At 43.4% G+C, this 18,929-nt stretch overlaps 1 protein-coding gene across 2 annotated transcripts; it reads right to left on the bottom strand.

The window, feature by feature from the left end:
• Nucleotides 1-868: 868 nt before the first annotated feature.
• On the bottom strand, nucleotides 869-17,495 carry COPS3 (COP9 signalosome subunit 3). 2 transcript variants are annotated; one of them, XM_064153571.1, is made up of 12 exons: nucleotides 17,360-17,495; nucleotides 14,202-14,331; nucleotides 12,560-12,672; nucleotides 12,401-12,450; nucleotides 11,362-11,454; nucleotides 10,480-10,659; nucleotides 8,744-8,884; nucleotides 7,435-7,608; nucleotides 5,937-6,023; nucleotides 5,056-5,169; nucleotides 4,391-4,471; nucleotides 869-4,133 (listed from the first exon to the last, which is right to left on the bottom strand). In XM_064153571.1, the coding sequence occupies exons 1-12, from the start codon at nucleotides 17,436-17,438 to the stop codon at nucleotides 4,080-4,082; spliced, it is 1,296 nt and encodes a 431-aa protein (XP_064009641.1). In that variant the 5' UTR covers nucleotides 17,439-17,495; the 3' UTR covers nucleotides 869-4,079. The 2 variants fall into 2 exon arrangements, with proteins under 2 accessions (XP_064009641.1, XP_064009642.1); XM_064153572.1 differs by having other exon boundaries at nucleotides 17,384-17,494.
• Nucleotides 17,496-18,929: the final 1,434 nt, after the last annotated feature.

The following is an 18,929-nucleotide window of genomic DNA, read 5'->3' as shown; positions in this document are numbered from 1 at the left end:
AAAGCAGTTAAAAACAAGATGTTCACACAGGTAAGAAGCTGAGTTAAACAAGCTCGTTGCAGGCTCTTCAATACAGACCCTCTCTCCATTGCACTACTCCAGTTTCTCCTTCAAGGCATCAAGATTTATTAGAGGATTATTTATCTCTAGAAACACAAAAATAGAATTTCATCATAGAATCACAGAATCGACCAGGTTGGAAGAGACCTCCAAGATCATCCAGTCCAGCCTAGCACCCAGCCCTATCCAGTCAACTAGACCATGGCACCGAGTGCCTCATACAGTCTTTTCTTCCAAACTATCAATCCTTTCAGGCTTCCCTTTACATGGGATTTTTAAACAGCCAACTCTGAACAAGAGTAGTCTTACGTAAGGCAGCAGCAGCATGGATCATTCATCTGAATAAAGCTAAGAGCGAGCAGCTATTGCTGGTACACCACAAATCACGCCTCTGGAGACAAGCACCCATTACACTGGTAACTACACCTCTGAAGAAAACAATACTTGGGTGGCCCGCAAGAGTGAGGATTATCGTAACACAACGATCAGATACGAACAGAAGTGTTTGATCCAAAGCCCGTCCTGGACAAGGACCTGTAGCAGCACTTCCCAAGGTAAATACACTGCACAAAACCAACTTCTATTTCTACTGGAGGTGATTCAGGAGAGCTCCAAAAAGCCACCAGCAACGCCGGAATTCCCGAGCAGAGGGCACTGCCTCACGCAGCAGACAACTAGCGACCTCCTGCCAGTCAGCCAGCATCACACATCCTGAGAAGCAGCAAGTCCCTCCCCTCCCAAAAGACCTAAGGATAAGCCAAATACAAGAGATCTACTATCTCATTTAAGACAAACTAAGAAGAACAACTCATTTGTTATCTTTATTTTCCAATAGTACAATTAAAACAACTTCTCAGGACTAACCTCCTCAGCCAGTTTGGCCATGCAGAAAACATTTCCTAGGTTATACAGGTTGCCTATGACAAGACATACACCAGGTCACGGTTGCACTGGAGAAGAGAGAAGGGTGGTTGTGTGGGAGGAGGCAGCTGGAGTTACACGAAAGCACGTGGAGCAGCGGCAGCCTGTGTGTGTCAGTGGAGGTCACTGACTGCGGCTCCTCCGTGGCACAGAACAAAACAGCTTCTAATCATTTCTTTGTAGAAATCGTTTAATACCTGCTAATAACTAAGCTAGAGACCCCTCCTGTGGCTAAGAAGTGTAGCTGCACGTCTAGTGATACCCTTCTGAACTGCATTTTGTATCTTTGCTAATTAAGATGCATGAAAATAGGCGTCAGATATCAAAGCATGCACTCTTATTTCGTGAATACATCTTGTGGCCATGCACGAGAGGAAGAACCAGCCACAGGACCTCTGAGGGTCTAAGCTTAGAGGAGCACAGCACACAGTGGTCTCATAGTTGATCAAAAGTCCTTTCCTGCAATAAACACAGAAATAAAACCAGAAAGCTCAAGAGTTCTCAAAGCATCTCAGCTGCCCACAAGCCCATGCAATTAGTTCCAAGACTTGAAAGAGCTACTTCATTAAAAATCTGACTTAATTTCATCAGTATCTCAAGACATGCAGATGCCAGACCGTATGTGTTTATCAAACTATTACTTAAAAGCCCTTCCCTGAAGCACTTTTGGCAAATGCTTTATCTGCTGATTCTACAGGTGGGACCTGACTTGACTCCCATCAGCAATCAGAGTTTAACAGCACAAACTACCCACGTCAGAAAAGGAACCTCAGCGGTTCTCTAGCTTTCAAAGTGCTTGCTCTCGTAGAAATCAGATTAAGAACAACAGGATAATATATCATTTGAAACTGTTACACAGCTCTTTCTACCAGCCTTTTGATGTGAGCATGGATTTATTTTATCTGCTTTAAGCAGAAGAGAAAATGTAGCTGCTGTTTGCTGGCTGCATATATTAGTGCATTTCTAATTCCATAGATAGAAATCCATCCTGCAGCTCTCAGCAGGTAAATCCACACTCGCTAATGGGAACTAGTGATCTAAAAGCTCAGCCACTGCCAAGTGGACAAGTCTGGTTCTCCTCCAACTCCACAAAAGCAGCCTGCACACATTCTCCCCTGGCAAATGAGCCTCTGGCAACAAGAGGCCATCCGTCCACAGTTCTGTATGGGTGGCAGTTTGGGGTTAGTCATTTGCTGTCCTTTCCATGACTACCGCTCATGCTGTCAACACTGCGACAACCTCGCTTCGTGCCTGAGCCCACAGCATTACTAATCCTCTAAATTAACACTTCCACAGGACCAGAGAGGAAAATTGCAGAAGCATGTTCAGCATTTAAATCACTGCAGGATTAACTAGGGAGAGAGGGGGGAAAAAAATAAAAAAAGAAAAAAGAACCCTTCAAAAATCTTAAGTATCTTTAATTACATGACTGGTAAGGCAAGTTATGAAAACCCCAAGATTTGCTTTAAGGTGAGGTGTAACAGTTGCCTTTAAATATGGAAGTCTCTATGACAGGAAGCACAAGTACTCAGTGGTGAGCTACTAACGCTATGGATCTAGGCTGTGTTCAACACTAAACTGCTATTTTATACTCCTTAAAACATCTTTCACCACCTTGACAACAACCTGGGGACATCTCTCTCCTACTAGAAGCATACTGCTGGCACAGAGGCTCTGCTAGAATGAGGACACCAATTTTAAGTGACAACCCCAATAGTTCTGCATCAGCACTGGAAGCACAAACAGAGCATTTTCAACCAGGGCTGACCTCAGTACATACAAGCTGCAGGTGGCAAGAGCCAGAAATGCTCAGCTCCCACTTAGGCTCCTGAAAAAAAGCTGGTGGGTTAGCAGCAGCAAGCAGCTCCTCGTCAGGCATTTAAGTAGGAAGCACTGGATGCTGAGTTTCTCTCTTTCTGACTTGATGACAGGTTTATTTATGCCTGACAGTAGGAGATCTGCACTGACATGAAGTGTTCTCAAAGGTGTTTGAAGAGTGAGAATCTTCAGATGCACGAGAACTACAGAGGATTAAAAAGCTCATTGATTTAAGGGGTGAAGCACTTAATCCAACAACGCTTTTATGTTTAAAACCATGGATTAAAAACCAGGGAACATTCCAGCATGTGATCTCCAAACACATTCCTCCATTTTGAGAGCTCTAAAGAATTCTGGGTTCCAGGTGAAAAATATTTCCTTTGGAAACAAAGATCTATGGCATGGCCTTCACTTAAACTGATTCCCACTGCATTAGCCTGTTGGATACTTTCACATCAAATATATAGGAATAGAAATTTACATTTCTTTCAGTGTGAACAACTTCATATCTGGCAGCCTCCAAAACATCCTTTTGTTTAGGTCTAATTAATTTAAGAGCAAATGTTATCAGAAGGTATTTTGTACCAGCAACTTTAAAACTCATAAATAGCTGTCAGGTATGGATTTCCTATAGTTATGCAAGTGCCTACAGCCTTACAAGGGCTTGTTAACAGGCTCATTCTTTTAGGAAAGAACACTGCTCTTCATTTAACAGCCAGCAGCCAGCTACACCAGGCATACACAAACCATAACGTAGAGAACTGACTTCAAACTCCACCCCTCTTCCCCCTGCCATACATAAGATCAGGCTGCACTCTGAGCTCAACTTTAAATACAGAAAAATGAACCAGTAAATTACCTTGTAAGTGAACCAACACTAGTTTGTATTCTTCCCTGAATAACACTTTTTGCAGAAGAGGAAAAAAAAAAAAACCCAAACAAACAAAAAAACCCAGAAAGACTGCTACAGAAACACAGCAACATTCAAACCCTTTAAAACAAAAGGTCGATTATTTAATGCATTAACGATGTTAATCTGAAGATAAATAAATCCACAACAGACTTTTAAGTTTCTTTTTGAGATTTCCTTTTTCTTTGCAGAGAATATTTCTGGTATTATACAGTACTGAGAGGGTGTTCTTTTTTATTTTCTTAATGTCCAGGTGAAAAGCAAAGCTCAGTTCTCTCTGCTCTCTTCGTGGAACTCCTCAATGCCCTATTCCAGGCGTGATCCTTTCATAAGCTTTTACTTGAAAGCGGAGTGGTGAGCAACATTAATTTCAAGAATAACTGGATGGTTTGGTCCCTGAGTCATCTTCTTGAGATCCCATACTCTGGAAGGGAGAGAGTTATTTGTTTTCAGAACAGGTGTGGAGGTTTACCTTTGAGACAGACAGTTCTTTGAAGTTAACAGTCAGGAAAATAAAGTGCATATGAAATAACACGCACTTCCTTTTTGGTTTAAATCACAATGTTTGTGCATGTATTATTATTAATAATGTAGTTATTAACAGTGTAAATACTAGCATTCAGTGCAACACACACTGCACTAAATCTCTTACAAACCCTTACAAGACATTACACCAATTACCTTCTGCACAAACTGAGGGTTCACAGTGATCTCTTGATCCATGGCTTTCAGTCGTTCATCAAGCTCTATACATTTCAGCATCTTAAAAACAAACATGAAGGTGGTTATTTTGCCCAGCCAGTAGATGATTTTGAAGATAATTCAGGGCTGTGCTATGTGGAACCAGTAACTTTAGTCATCACAGAATATTCATGTCAGAATATTCTCATCCTTCAACCTCCCAAAGAGAAGTGTCAGAGCATTTTTCATTCTTTTAATTTGACCCACTCTTCCTAACAATCCTTTTTAAGGCCACTGATAGACAGTCCTGTGCAGATCAACATCCTCAACCTACAGGCAGGCTATTGACAGCAATCCCTGAAGTCTGAAGCTCTAAACCAAATCTTCCTAATCCTTTCAGTTCCAGGAACTTCACATCATTCATGGCAAGCAGTCAATCTAGTGAAACATCTCGAGCTGCACAAAGATGTGACAGGTAACACATTGACAGTAACTGACCATCAACATGAGAACTTCAAATAGCAGTAAGGTGAAATAGCCAAATGCTGATTCCTAGTCCTCAATCTCTATGTCTAAGCTACCTACGTTGGCTTCTCCCAGCAGCTCTCTGATGACAAAGGCTCTTCAGTAGGAACTCCAAAAGAAGCAAACTCATAAAGCCTTACCTCCTGGTCGATGTTATGAAGCATAGCTGGATTGTTGTATTTTTCAGGATTATCATGGAAACAGACCATACCATCTTTCTGATTAATACTTGCAAAGATTTCACCATCTTCTATCTGAAATGAGATAGTTTCATGTAAGGTGTCACTAACAACAGACTTTCAGGTGACTACCACACAGATTCCTCAGGGAATCACCTTTAACTTGTTGCTTTTTGTTCCCTAACAGCTTCCCATAAACAATAATCCATGGTTTATCTCAGAGAGAGAATGTCTTTCAGGATCTTTTAGGGCCACAAAGATGCTCAGAGGGCTGCAGCACCTCTGCTATGAGGACAGGCTACAAAAGTTGGGGCTTGTCAGAGAGAGAGAGAAAGCTTCGAGGAGACCTTATAGTGGCCTTCCAGTATCTGAAGGGGGCCTACAGGAAGGCTGGGGAGGGACTATTTACAAGGTCTTGTAATGACAGGATGAGAAGTAATGGGTTTAAACTGGAAGAGGGGAGACTTAAACTGGATGTTAGGAAGGGGTTCTTTCCAGTGAGGGTGGTGAGACACTGGCACAGGTTGCCCAGGGAGGCTGTGGATGCTCCCTCCCTGGAGGTGTTCAAGGCCAGGTTGGATGAGGCCTTGAGCGACCTGTTGTAATGGGAGGTGTCCCTGCCTACAGCAGGGGCTTGGAACTGGATGATCTTTGAGGTCCCTTCCAACCTAAGCCATTCTATGATTCCACGATCTTTTGAGAACAGACTGAACACCACAGCAGACCAACAGCACTTCCCTTGTGTTCAAAAAGAACCATTCCATTCCTCAGCCCTGCAGAACTCTCCAGAGAGTCTCACATGAGATCAGTTTATAAATGAAGCTAGTTTAGCCAAGCCTTACCATGTGGAGGACATATTTTTCTGCTTCCTGGGGCCCCGACAACTGCACTCGACTTGCCATGTCTTGTAATGACAATGTTAAAAACGTCTGAAACACAGCAAGTAGCAAACCATTACAAACTAGGTGGTAAGGGCTCTCCCTGCTAATCCTTCATGGCCTAGGAAATCTTACTGTGGAAGTCCAACGGGAAAGAACAAGTGGAACACATAATTACTTAAAAAAGAACCATGAGTGGAGTCAGGTCTTCCTCCAGACATTAATTTGTTAGTTATTCATGTGACTCCCTTAATTCAGCTCACATACTACTCCAGTCCTGCAATTTTTTACCCCAGACACAGTGCTGACATGTCCAACCCCTTCCCTCACTTTGTCACATGAAAAAAGGGACTGGCCATCCCTTGAGTAAGTTCCTTTCAATATGTACACACTGCATCCCTTCCAAGATTACTTCTACAGCAGCAAACACCCTCTGAGCTTGACAAAAAAAGAGCTTTACCCCAAATCATCTTTGAGAATCAACCTATCTCTCAGCTGAAGCAGCACATCACCACTGCTAGACTTCCTTTTACTTCAGACGCTTCCAAAATCTGTCCTATTCACTCCCTCCTCTCTAATGAAGTAGCCTGTAAAGTTCTATTTTCCAAACAGAAAAGAAGGTAGCAGCTTCTATGTATGAGGATCTCATGGGCAAAGCCCTTTATAGACAGACACATTTGAACCACCTTTTAAATAGTGCATAGGTAGCCAGTGGAGTTGGTTTCCTACACAGAATGTTTTAGTCCCATTTGTTTGAGACACAAATCTCAGTTTGGGTCATTTCTCTGTGACATTATCACTTTACCAATTTTCTCTGAATTGAATAAATTTCTAGTATCTTGGGCTGCATCCCCAGGAGCATGGGCAGCAGGGCAAGAGAGAGATTTCTGCCCCTTTGCTCCATTCTGATGAGGTCCCACCTGCTGGGTCCAGATTTAGAGCCCTCAGTACAAGAAGGACATGGAACTGTTCGAGCAAGTACACAGGAGGGCCACAAAAATGATCAGGAGGTTGGAGCACCTCTCCTATGAAGACAGGTTGTGAGAGGTGGGATTGTTCAACCTGGAGAAGGCTCTGGAAAAAGCTTATAGCAGCTACAGGAGAGGTGGTGAGGGACTTTGTAAAAAGCTATCTAGTGGTAAGAGGAGGGGTAGTGGTTTCAAAATATAAGATGGGTTTAGATTAGGCATTAGGAAGAAATTCTGTACCATGAGGGTGCTGATACACTGGAACAGGTTGCCCAGAGAAGTTGTGGAGGCTCCAAGCCTGGAAGTGTTCAAAGCCAGGCTGGATAGGGCCTTGAGCAACCTGGTCCAGTAGGAGGTATGCCAGCCCACAACAGGGGAGCTGGAACTAGATTATCTTTAAGTTCCCTTCCAACCCAAACCATTGTGTGATTCTAGGACACATGTGAGAAAAACTAATCACAATTCCTCAGCAAAAGCAAACTCCTGCATCTTACCTTGGTTAGTCTCTGAATATTCTTTTTGTAGAGAGATGACAAGCACTGCTTAACCAGCCCCATGTTGTTATCCCTTGTGAATGTTTCGCTGTGTTTGTTCACCAGATTTCGAAGCTCCGAGGGTTTATTGGTTGAATAAACTTGAGCTAATTCGTGGTAAGCATTGCTAAGGGGCTGCAATAAGAAAAATGAGAACCCTTCTTCAAGAACAGTGTTCAAATAGCCTCACAGAGAACCCTTCTTCAAGAGCAGTGTTCAAATAGCCTCACAGAATCTATCCACTGCTTCAACAGTGAAGCTACACAGGTGTAAAAAAGTGCATTTAAGCAGCTCAAGCATCTCAAAAAAACACATGATGGCCATCCATCGTTTTAAGGCAATGAGAGATCCTCAAATGCTAGATCTATATCACTGTGATACCACATCTAGTGAACACCACTCTGTGACAATTCTAGTCATGGCAGTGCAAGATAAAGTCCATCAGCTCACCAGCACATGAAGTAAGCTGAATTCAAGATAAACAGCACACTGACCAGTAACTGGTCATCTACTGTAGGTGTTCTAAGACACCATCATCCTCAATCATGATGCATGGACAACAGAGATGTAGCAGAGGGTGAAGAGTCATCCACTTAAATGACTTTAAAATAGCAATTGTTTGAGCTCGCCTGTTAGTATCTGAAGGTAGAGGAAGACTTCTGGAACTCTAAATTCTGGTCATAAATCAACAAAATCAGTGTGAAATAAGAGCTAACTTTTAGAACTGTGTGATTTGCCTGGGTCCAGAACTCTCTCACTAGCAGTTTGTCTTCCACCTTACATATCCTGTCAGAATGCTTACAGACTCCAGGCTTCCAGAGTTTTCTTTATAAAGGAGGAATTTCGGAATGACCTATTTAGCATTTCATACTGCAAGTAGATGAAGTTATGGGCTGAATGTTGTTACAAGATCATTGCATATTGGAAACCAAGTGAAATCTGAGTCTTGTTTGAGTTCTAACATCAAATGCTACCAAGGAATAGGCAGCATCAGTGAAGAAAATATTGATAAATACCACTCAGCCTTAAAATTCTTCCAAATTTAAGTTTAAAAATCTACACAATCAATATGAACAAGAGTTTGTACACCTGGCCAGGCAATCTTTAGTTATAGTACACTAGAAAGGTAGCAAGAGGTTGAAGAGGTTGTACTCAATATTTTCCATGATCTGCAATATTCTACAGTGCCATCAAATGAGGGTAGAGGTAACGAACCATGTACAAATTCAGATCTGTTGTTCTGTTAATTAGCTGCATTCACAAGACTTACCTTAATGAATCTACCAACTATCTGGGAAGTGTATTTTGGTAGCTGCTGAACTTTGCCAAGTAGTATCAAAGAAACTAGAATATACTTTTTATAGGATTCCAACATAATATGACTGACTGCCATGGCTGGAGTAGTTATTGCCTAAGCAACAGAAAGAAATGGAAGAAAATTTTAGTACACTTAGTATAGACTAACAAAATTCTCAGTTTAAAGCTGCATGCAGGAAGGATACAATGACATAGGAAATTCACTTTTGAGCATTAAAGCTTAACTCACTTCTGCCAAATTAAATTATCCAAAAAATGTCCTAAAAGGGTAAATTCACAGAATGGCTTGAGTTGGAAGGGACCTTAGAGATCACCTACTCCAACCTCCCTGATGTAGGCAGGGATGCCTCTACTAGATTTGGCTGCTCAAGGCCTCATCCAGCCTGGCCTTGAACACTCTCAGGGAGGAGCCATCCACAATGTCCTTGAGAAGCCTATTCCAGAGTCCCACCACCTTTGTACCAAAAAAATTCTTAAGATCCAATCTAAACCTACTCTCCCTCAGCTTGAAACCATTCCTTCTTGTCCTGTCACCAGACACCCTTAGGAAAAGTCCCTCTCCAGCCTTCCTGTAGGATCCTTTCAGGTATTGGAAGGCAGCTCTAAGGCCCCCCCAGTCTTCCTTTCTCTAGGCTGAACTCCAGCTTCCTCTGTCTATCCTCATTCTATACAAGTGACTCAAAACATATGTTACAGTGATGCCTACCTTAGAAGAACCCTGATAAGATGAAATTAAACCCTTTTTCCTTGGTATCTTTAGATAAAATTCTACTAGAAATCATCTACAGCTACTTGTTACCAGGAATAATTATACAGTTCCTGTGAAAACTGGATTCACACAGATCCTTAAAGAGGTTTTATAAAGCTATTGTGTCATCAGATATTTAAAGTATGCTGAAAGAGGTCTGCAGAGCATGGAAAAGGGATTTTAGTTTACTATGATACAGCTCAAGAGATGATCCTTGTTTACAGAAAAGTGCTGCACGGTTATTTTCCACATTTGACAGCATTCCTCGCTCACACACCCCCAAAATCTTCCCAATTTTGCCATTTTCTCTTTTTTCACACAAAGTAGCAAATATTTTAAAAGCCTTGAAGTGTAACAACCTCATAAAATTAGCACAGGCCTTGGCAAAACCACAGGACTATTTTTCCTTTAAGAATACACAATCCTGAACGTCAGCCTGTGAGCGGTAATAAGCAGGCATCGGAAAGAAATATTTATAGTGAGATAAATTTAACATCAACCTTTGAGTTGCATAGTTTCATGGGACACAAGGTACTTGGCTGTAAGAGATCTTCTTAAAGAAAAACACCTCTAAAAAGAGTTTGCTCATTACCTCACTTTTTATGCTGAGAAGTAGTGCTCAGGCTGTACCCTTTATAAAAGAGCTTATAGCAAACACCAACCCAGTAGAGTTTTCATGCGTTACTACAACACATACAGGTGCTGACCCAAAACCTGGGGGTATGAACTGCAGCACAGATCTGTTAGCAGAATTACATCCTTAAGGTTTAGAATAAAAATAACTAGAGGTTGCTTGTACTTTAGATTAAGCTTTGTGGCTTTTATTGCTGTCCTTGGTGGCAAATTCAAAGACGATCCCTGCTCTCTCAGCACTATTACAGAGGCTACTTTTGCCTTTCAATTCATCACATTTTAAGACTCACCATTTGATTTAAAGTTACCTGTTCATAAAAGTAGAGTGCTCTTTCAAAATTCTTTAGCCCAGTGTATATCATCCCACCATAGTAGTAGTAACATAAAAAGTGCTTCGCATCATATGCCCCGTTCTCTTTACAAATATCCATCATGTCCACATCTAGATACGGGAGGGCAGGTTTAAAGCATTTTGCTAACAAACAGAGCTACAAGAAAATACAGCAAGTTTTAAGAAATTAGCCATTTCCATTCATATATCCATGAGGAAGAAGCTGAAACTAAATTCACCTAGTACTGATAAATAAACCTCATTCCTCCAAGAATGAAAAGCCATCAGTGCTGTAACACAGATTGTTCACTATCTGGAAAAGCCTCATCTATGATTGTGAGCTGTTACGAATTAGCTGAATCTTAAAAGAAATGAGAATCTGACAAAGCTGTTTGAAACTCCAGACCTTCCAGACTACCAAGTTGGCAGCACAAAATATTGCACTAAACATTCCTGTCCAGCCCTAAATCCCAGGAGGCAAGAATGAGAGAGGAGTGCAAATCCAGGCCAAAGACACCGAAACAAACAGGCCTTTTGTCAAAGCTGAGCAAACAGTATCTGGATATTACACTTTAAAAATGCCTAAGAGAAGCTGTGTCTGACTCTGAGCCCAGACAGAACTAATGTCAAAGAACTTTCAGAAGTCATCAACAAAGCTACAGATCTGGGGAAATGCACTGAACAATTAAAATAGAAGGAGATTTTATCTCAGTAGATTCTATTATTTATTACTGGGACAAAAAACCCCAACAGTTAAAAGCCATTTTTACATTGCAATATATGAGCATGCATTTCCTCAAAGGTTTATGAGTACCTTAAAAGCTTTAACTCTCATAAAAAGCCTTTTTGTTCCCCTTACCTGGCAGAGATCTGCATGTATTGAGGTCAGCTGGTTTGTGTTCATCTGCATCTTGTCTATGGCTTGTCTGAGAATGCTAATTCCTCGCAGGGGCTGTCAGAAATTACATCTCTTTCAGACAATTTCTCATAGATGGCAGCACATTGGATCTTATGTTGACACTTACAAATGAAAAATAACACTAATTGACAGGTTCCATTAAGTAATAGTTAACCTGAGGTTTCCTTTTTGTAGGATATTGAAGTCTCTTCAAAAATAAAATTAACCTTGGCTATATAATTTCTGCTGATAAATTAAAGGAAGTCATCAACTCAGCTCCACAGAGCCAAGCTTATCAGCAATACAGTAATTTGCATCAATGAGAAAATCTTGACTCCATGACACCACCTTGACTCTCACCAAATAACATAGGTGGGGCTTTTGCTTTACTCCAACTAGACTTGGTCTCTACTTCTATTTCAGGCTAGGTTTCACTCAAGCAGCCTGAAAGTCAGTAGCTTAGCAACAAAAACATTGGTCAACCTAGTCTTAAACAGGTTTCCTTTACACTTTAAGGCATTTTGTTAAGAGCATTATATAACACTGGTGAGAGTAACACTGAAACTAGCATCACTGACTCACCAGAGATAGTAATTTTTGCAGCTCTATCTTACTCACACACACATCATCTGCAGAATATTCGAGGTACCACAGATTTGCTAGGTTTGTGCAAGAGCACTTTTTTAGGCAATGTCATCCCCTCTCCAAATGTATCTTTCTGTTGTCCTTAAAGAAATCTTAACGTTTCAGGTTAGTTCATTACCTCTCAAGGAATGTGACAAGCAAGGAGCTGCACAAAAATACTCAATGTGAACTTAGCAGCAAATCTTTATGAAGAAAGAGACTAGTAACATCCCCTTTATGAGTTGGATGTGTAGGTAGCTTATCTATACTAGCAGGTAGCTTACTGTACTACTGTAGAGTCTACTCATCTATTGTATTACTGTAGTAATAGTAGGTACCTTATTGTACTGCTTATTTTGTGATGATATTTGCTCACCTGTTTTCTCTCCACAAGGGCATTTGTTAACTGGTGGCACAGGCCAGCAACTAAATATAATAAAACAAACAAACAAACAAACAAGAAAGCATCACAGTGAATAAGCAGTAGTATGAAACTATCCAGAAATACACAAAGGCTGAAAGTAACTGAACTCACAAGTGTCTGTTGCATATCTAATGTGTTCCCCATTACAAGTGCTGATAAAAAGCTGCACCTGCGAGAATAACGTTTCGAAGTCAGGGATGCTGGGCATAGAAAACTTCACAAACCTAAAACAAACAAACAAAAAGGTTTAGCACTTAAAGTTTGGAGGTTAATAAAAGAAGATTCATCTTCGCTGTGTCTTTAGAAATGCATGTGGATGTTCACAAACAAACTCCAAGTGTTCGTGGCAGATGAATTCTGTGCACATCCCCACTCTCAGTCTAGTGCAAACCTCAGTTCAGAACAAACTATGGAGAGAAGAGAACATTTTACCTGGTACAACACTTAGAATCACAGTGGGAACAGTGGTTAATGATGATACTCAAGACACAGAACTTCTCTGCACACTTTTGCCTATCCTACAATCATCTCCCGCTTGGATGCACTCAAAGTTTCTCAACTCTTCACTTATTAAATGTACATCTCTTGTCAGGAGCTCTTTGTCCTCACTTTCAGTTTCTTAAGCTGTAGCCCTGCACACTGCTTCTTCTGTAGGATGAGCTACGATTACACTTATCTGAGGACAACAAAAACTCAGGCTATGCATGTCACGAATGGCACAAAACCACACAGAAAAACCCCTCTTCAATGCTGTTGGAAGGTATCAGACCCTGCCCATACTTCAGCTGCTATACCCTACAACATGCAGTTGAATAATGACTAGATCACCACAAGGCTGCCCAGTTTACATGCTGCCACCCCTTGTCTCCTCTGAGACTGTTATTCTACCAGCATAGGGTTTGCCACACCACAGATTCAACCAGAACTTTCCTGTATGCTCTACTGATTCCATTTCTTCAAATACTGCATTTTACATATTATTTCTTATAAACCATTATCTTCTTCTTCCATCTCTTTTAATGACTGTTTTAATGTACCCTATGGTACACTTCTTTTGCTAACACAGCATCAGTGCCCACACAGCATTTTTATGAGATGCTAGTGAGTTGTAATATTAAGTGCACTGTCTTGATGTATTACAGCCACTTGGTTTCAAAAGGGAAGTAGAACAAGTACCAGAATTCTGATCTCCCCTTTAAAAGATGATTTTAAAATAAGTTGAACTTGTAGATGCATTGGGTTGGGCAACAACAGCTGGGGCTTCAGGACCAAATAGTTCTAACTTACCTCGGCATTACCAAAGCAATCCAAGTATTATCTTAACCTACAGAGAGCAGCGAGAGCCTCAGTGCTGTCTAGAGACACATAACCCACAACTATGATAAGAACCTTCATGTTTACATTTTAGCATGCCAGTGTTCTGCCAACCAAGTTTTAAAAGCTAATTTTATGCCATTTTGCTGAACATATATGGAAAAATACTTATAAAACCCAAGAGCCTTAATGAAAACAACTCCCCAGTATCGCCATTTGACAGTAATGGCATTTACAAGCTCCATTTCTCTTCTGAAAACACAAATTTGCCTGGTATTTTTATTAATAAAATGTGCATCACCAAATTAAACTATGCACCATGCTAAGAAATGAAGACTGAAAATACCTCTGTCCAAAATAAAACTCTGTGGCTGACAATTCAGCATGTTGCCCAAAGTTTTAATGTGAAAGCGTTTAACTATGAGAAAGCAACACTTACAAGACAGCAAGAACTCCTAAAGAGTGTTCCTGCACATCCAGGGCACCAAGCACTGTATCCAGATGGGAAAGATTTTTTGCTAGCAGTTCTCCACTTTTATTGATCAGTTCACAAAGCTGGGTCATTTGTCCTGAAATACAAAACAGTGCTGTCAGACTCTAATCAGAGAGCACCCAGGCATTGCCATACCTCACCACACCTGAGGAGAAAGTAGCATCACCCTGAGGATTCACTTTTCTCTCATAGAAGTTCATTTCCAACAAGTGAGGTGCCCACTGGATATTTTTAACAGGGTGACAGTAAGCATCTGGCCTTCAGGGTTGCAAAGGATGCCCAAAGGACTCAAACTCAACATGAAAACTACCATCAGCTCACCTTCTCAGAAAGGGTCTCATATCAATGCCAATCTCCATCTAAAATACATCTACGAAACACTGACCAGTGGACTGTGATGCATAATTTTGCCTCACATGGATCTATTTATCCAAGCTTGTGCTTTCTATGTGTTATAAGGGAAAAACAAAACAGTAGCAAAGTTTTCTCTGCTTCTTAAAAAAAATCCCAATACTGAACTCATCATGAACTGTTTTCAAACTCCTCCTCTCCCTCAATTACTTGAATTAAAATTACTCCTTTCTGAAGCAGAGTATTGTTTCAATGCTCAATCTTTTCAGATTAGAGAAAAAACAAAACAAAACAAAACAGAAGTTCTCTCACCCTTACAAAAATAATTTCATGGCATGAGGAATAGTGCCTCCATTCACAGGGATTTACACTGCCCCCATCTCTCTGGCTTTTTCCTTTGAAAACCTGGAAAGTCCTATGAATGAAACATTGGCTTTGAAGTAACAGAGAGATCAAAAATTCCAAACGGGTGAGCAGAGCCTAGAACTCCAGAAATGTGGCCCTAAAACTGTGTGCCCCAAAACTCCAGGCATGATGGTGGAAAGGAACAGGGCTCCTAAAACACCTGATGAGCTAACAATGGTATTCAAGCACTGCAAAACCTTAGTTCTGTGTCCTCCCTGCAGAGAAATCCACCCACTCTACAGTCCTGTGTTGCACCAGGATAAGGGGCAATGGTTTGAAACTGCAAGATGGATATCCAGACTGAAGAGAAAGAAGATACTTTTGACACTGATTGTGATGAGACCCTGGCCAGGTTGCCCAGAGAAGCTGGTAGATGCCCCATTCGTGGAATCATTCCAGGTCAGGTTGCCTGGGGATCTGAGCAACCTGCTTGAGTCAAAGATGTCCCTGCCAACTCCAGGGGGGTGGAAGTAGATGACCATTATAAGTCCCTTCCAACCCAAACCAATCTGTGATTCATTTTATGATTCTATCACCTAGCATTCCCCTAAAAAACAAAGCAAAAAAAGAAAGCCCCCCAACCCAAAACTCTCTGCCCACAAACATACACCAGCCATCTTCCAGTGTAAGCAGAAATACCCAAACCAGGCCCAACTAAATATCTGCTTATGTCACCTCTCGTGCACCCAAATGCTGATAACCACAAACCAACACCACAGACTCCTGTATGCTCTTCACCAACCTCTTTGGTGTCTGTATTTACATTCTCACAGATAATATTTATCTGGCTCCCTAACAGGAGAGCTTCCATAAAGCCAACCAATCTCTCCTTGAACCTCTTCATTACAAGGTTTTGTGGATGCAAAAGTTCTCAGGCTGAACTACCACAGAATCATCCTCCATCTGTACCATCTTCCATTTGTACCAGCACTTAGCAGGTAGAATTTGTTTCTTGTACCTTATAACCCCAGTACAGATGCTCTATTATTTAATAAGTGAAATCAGTAAGAGAAAGTTGAGGCTCCACCCAAAAGTAACTGCAAGAGATTAAGCCTGGGGCCACAGAGGAAAGCATCAATTTTTGATCAGTTGCAGGGATCAAACATCCCACAACCAGAAACACTCAGAACACACTTTAGGGAGGATCAGTGCAGATTAGAACTGGGAAATGCTGTGCACATACACACAGAGGAACATTACAAGATTTGCAGTGAAAATATGGAATTCTAACTACAGATATTAAAACACTGGAGCACTTGCTTATGGCAGGTCTGATCTGCAGTCTCAGACCTTTCATCATACACTTTTGTGGTAAGGCAGGACTCTTCTGATCATGCTCTAATGAAGCTAATACTGCTGAAATTTATTTTACCTCACACATCCCACGAGTTACAGCTTCATCAGTTAGGTGGCAGCCTGGGCTATGCAATCCCAGTTAGTCCTTTTGATGCCCCTTTCTCCTTTCTGATTCCCAAAGATCAGATTTCTGTACGACCACTGCCCCCAGCTTCATTCCATTCACCCAGGAGCCCAGGCTGACAAAATCTGATACCCCGTGCTGGCAAAGTGTGGAATACTGTGAAGGGCATAGCCAGACCTTCATACCCTGTCAAACCCCTCCAGGATGCTAGCGAGACCACTTCTGCATGCAGCGAGGGTGCCCAGCAAGGACCATGCCAGCCTGCTGGGGCTGCAAAGCACCAGATCCATGCCTGAGAAATAAAGTTGAGAGGGGCCAAGCTTAGGCAAAAGGGGAAAGTGGAACTGTTGATCTCTGCTTTTAAGTTGAATGTCTGGTCGCCTCATGTTATCTGGGAGTTCTGGAGAAATAAAGGGCTTGACATCGCATTTAATATTAAATGCTCAGTGCCCAGACATGCAGTGGGTTCATGGATTCATATTCCTGAGAGTAACCAAGGTGGGAAGTCAGTGTCTTGGCACTGGCAGGCTGTGAGATGGAGCCCTGGGTTTGTTCTGGGGTGTTGCTGCGGTGAGCCTGGAGTTTCCGGCAAAGACCCAGGTGTTGCCCGTTTTCTTCCCCCCGGTACAGGTATAGTAAAGGAAAATAGTGGTGGTTACCCACCGGATTCCCACTTATCAGGCAAGAGGAAACTGCATGTCTAGCGCCCTCTCGCCCTGTCAATCTCCACTAGGATCCCGCCGACGGTCCACTGGAGCCGGGCGAGAGACACTGAGGAGCAGAACACCGGCTCCACGTCTGAAGGAAAGCCAAGAAAGAGCCCAGGCCCTAGCCCGCCGCTCAGGGCCTGGTAAGCAACAGTGGCCGCCGCCCCCTCCACAGGCCGCGCCGTTTCCCCGCCACCGCCCGGGCCCACACGCGGCTTTACCTCCACCCCCCTCACCACGGTCACCTTGGGCCGAGAGCTGCCGGACGCTGTTGACGAACTGCTCTAGGGCCGACGCCATCTTGGCGGCGGGGCAGGCGGGGCGAGGGAGGAGGAGGAGGAGCGGGGAGGGAAGGGGGGGGCGGCGCGGGCCGGGAGCGGCGGGCGGAGGAGAGGGGGCGGGAAGCGGGAAGGAAACCGCCGCTGCGGGAGCCGCCGCCGCCGCCTCCAGCCAATCAGCGGCCGCTGCGGCTGCCGCGCGACGACCGCCGCCGCGCGTCACTTCCGGCGCCTCTCTACCTCTCGCGAGAAGCGAGGTCACCATGGCAACCGCCCGCCCGGAAGTAGCGGCCCCGCGGTGAGCCGAAGGCAGAAGCCGTGACTCAGCAGGGCTGGGAACTGGGGGGGGGTAATGACGTCACCATGTCGTCACGCCCCTGAGGGCTCCGCGTCGCGGTGTGCGGGGTGGCGGCCTGCCGACCGGCGAGCCGCCTGCCGACCGGCGAGCCGCCTGCCGACCGGCGAGCCGCCTGCCGACCGGCGAGCCGCCTGCCGACCGGCGAGCCGCCTGCCGACCGGCGAGCCGCCACCCTCCGCAGCGCGACGCGGGGCCCTCAGCGGGGGCCTGCTCCGGGTGTGGAGGGCCCGCCCGCGTCTACAGAGGGATTTAATTCCTTTAATCCCCTCTGACGGACATACTGCGGTGGCTGAACGCGGTGGCTGTCGTCTGACCCTGTGTAATGTTAACCTTGCTGTCAGGGAGCAGGATCTGCGTCCTTTGTTCGGGTTCATTCGGTTTGTATGAATAAAAACTTCGTTTCCATCCCTGCAGGAGCCGAGTCAATGGAGTTCCGTGGTCTTGAGCAGCTGCGGGCAGGGAGTTTGTCGGTCCTTCAGTACATCATAATCATAGACTGCATTGGATTGGAAGGGACCTTTAGAGGTCATCCAGTCCAACCCCTCCCTGCAGTAAGCAGGGATATCCCCAACTAGATCAGCTTGCTCAGACCCTCATCAAGCCTGACATGTCAAATATGTGTTCAGACACCTTAATTTCAAAAGATTGCATTCACCCAGAGTCTGGACATTCCCAGAATTTTCCTGCTTTCTGAGGAAGCCTTTCTCTGACTAATGACAGTGACAATCACATTTTAGCACAAAACAGGGTTGTTACTGACCCTTCCAATATCAAAGCACATCACTGCATCCACTTTTTCACTCCTGGTTCTACTTAATAAATACTACAATTCATTTTAAAAATTAGGAGAAAGTTAGGAGCAATTAACTATTTCAAAGAGCAGTCTAAAACATAACACAAGCGTGCAGGATGCTTATAGCTCCTTTAATTCCAAGCACAGTTCTTCACAGTCCCCATCAAGGAATTTGCCATCTGAGACCTGCAGAACTCAAGTCCTCTCCTCTTCCCACCCTGGGCACAACTTGGGTTGTGAACACAGCCTGAAGCTCAACATGAGCCAACAGTGTACACCTGCAGCCCAGAAAGCCAACCAGAGCCTGGGCTGCATCAGAAGTGTGGCCAGCATCAGAAGTGTGGCCAGCATCAGAAGTGTGG

Source organism: Pogoniulus pusillus, chromosome 13 (assembly GCF_015220805.1).
Source record: "Pogoniulus pusillus isolate bPogPus1 chromosome 13, bPogPus1.pri, whole genome shotgun sequence".
Classification (NCBI taxonomy): Eukaryota; Metazoa; Chordata; class Aves; order Piciformes; family Lybiidae; genus Pogoniulus; species Pogoniulus pusillus.
The sequence above is the reverse complement of the archived record's forward strand: the minus strand, read 5'-3'. Positions and strand labels throughout refer to the sequence as shown.